At 41.8% G+C, this 2,114-nt stretch overlaps 1 protein-coding gene across 1 annotated transcript; it reads left to right on the top strand.

Annotated features, from left to right (window-relative positions):
• Positions 1-227: 227 nt before the first annotated feature.
• On the top strand, positions 228-2,025 carry LOC104514258 (tropomodulin-3-like; the record flags this gene model as incomplete). Its single annotated transcript, XM_010157885.1, has 2 exons — positions 228-414; positions 1,869-2,025. Coding segments are annotated over exons 1-2 (283 nt in total), but the record flags the coding sequence as incomplete, so codon positions are not given.
• Between the last annotated feature and the right edge of the window lie 89 nt (positions 2,026-2,114).

Genomic DNA, 2,114 nt, shown 5'->3' on the forward strand with positions numbered 1-2,114 from the left:
CTGAAAATAGATACAGCTTAGTTATTGCTGGAAAAGGGCACGGCGTGGCAGGATTCTTCTCAGTGAAGAAGCAAGGTGTAGATAGCTTCCACGCACTTCTCTTGTAGAGTAACAGGTAGATAGGAATACTGGATGAAGAAGCTTTCCTTTCAGAGATGTATTTGGAGGTTGAAGGTATTTTGTAATTGAGATATTCACCTGAACAATGGTTCCTTCTTTTTTTATAGATTTGTTTAAGAACACGACTTGGGGTTTGAAGTGTTTGAGCAACTTGCTGCTGCCCAAGTCATGACACTCCCATTTCGAAAGGACTTGGACAAGTACAAAGATCTCGATGAGGATGAAATTCTTGGCAAACTTTCGGAAGAAGAACTGAAACAACTGGAAACCGTTTTGGATGATCTTGACCCTGAGGTAGGTATTGGCCAGGAGAAGCTTTGTTTTTTTCATTTGTTCAGAAACTGGTCTGAAATAAATTGAGACGCTTCTTTTTTACTTGAACAATATACTTCTGGACAGAATTTTTTTGTAGTCCGCTAATGACCTTATGTAGAGATACGTATGTGTATATAATATTTCAACAGTTATTTCCTGTTTGCAACATGAATCCAACTGCAGTAGAGGAAGATGGAAGGAGGCATTGTCAGGAGGAGCTTTCTGGGATTTATTTATAAATAAAAAATTGCTCTTAGTTGTGTTCTTGAAAAGAAAGTTTATTTAGAAAGGCCTGTTCAACTCTCCTGTTTCCGGTGTCGTCTGGTAAACAGCCCTTTTGGCATCCATTTTTATTTTGTCCTTCTGTTGGAGTTTGATGGAAGAGGGAGGCTGCTAACCTCTTCTACAGATTCCTGCTCCTGTATCTGGTAGCCTGCATCTGTTCCTGTCCTCGTGCTGACTTTGCAGAGAGGAGACAAATAATTACTTCTATGAATCTATGATTCTACTTGGCTCCTGAACGCTTATGTCAGCGTGGGGTGTTGAATAAGGAGTATTTTAGCCTTCTGTTCTAAAGCGCTGGGATATGTTCTCTACTGATATTGCAGCGCATGTAAGAGACCTGTGTTTTCACCTCCTGATTCTCTTCTCTTGCTTTGCTAGGACCAGGGTTAAGTTTAAGCTTGATGTTCAGGGATCCATTAAGAATATTGTGATAGCCTGTTTTGTTGCACTGCAAGATATTCTTGATATTTCAGTTGTCTTTGGCTTTGTAGAAGTTTTAACAGGAGAACTGGTGAAAGTTCCTGGTCGGCTTTTATGACAGTCTGAATTGCTGTGTGTTCTGTTCTTCCCATATTCTTAATTTTTTCCTGTTTATTTTTTTCTTTAGCTGAAATATGTTGATGATAGCAAAAAAACACCACCACCCCCCCACCTGCCATTGAGTCAGATCAAAAGTAGAAATACTCTGTGTTAAATGCTGGACAGTAGTATAGGCAATTGTCTTAAAGACAGAAACAAGTAAATTTAAGTGGTGGAGGAAGCAGTCTCCTTGCTGAATGTGGAAACTGTAAATAACTCAGCTTTATTTACTGCTGCTCCTCATTTAAGCAGTGTTCGTTCTAGAAAAGAAATGCAAAGTAACTAGGAAGTCTAGGGCTGGGAACTATTGTACTTCAAGAATTGCTTCAGTCCTATTCAGACGGTGGTGTGCTCTATTTTTAATGATAATTTTGGTATCTGAAGAATAGATTACCTTGCGTCTGCCCCTACCCCAGAAAAAAGGAAGCTGGCAAGGGATCAAAGATTGCCTAAAAAGGGCGATGTGTCAGGTTTGAACCTTGGGGGGAAGGAGGAGGATGAGGGAAATTAAGCAGGTGTTCTCTCCAGACTTACTGAGCTGCTGTTGTTTGCTCCACGTTGTTTTGCAGAACGCGCTCCTGCCTGCAGGCTTCCGACAGAAAGACCAGACTGCTAAAAAGGCTTCAGGCCCCTTCGACAGGGAGCGACTCCTCGCCTATTTGGAGAAGCAGGCTCTTGAGCACAAAGACAGGGAAGACTATGTGCCTTTTACGAGGGAAAAGAAAGGTAACGCTGCCCTTTCCCGCGTAAGTGGTTATGAGATCTCTGGACTAGAGAGATCCCTGGACTAGAGAGGCCAAGTGCAAGGTCCTGCA

This window comes from Eurypyga helias, unplaced genomic scaffold (assembly GCF_000690775.1).
Source record: "Eurypyga helias isolate BGI_N326 unplaced genomic scaffold, ASM69077v1 scaffold22020, whole genome shotgun sequence".
Lineage (NCBI taxonomy): Eukaryota > Metazoa > Chordata > Aves > Eurypygiformes > Eurypygidae > Eurypyga > Eurypyga helias.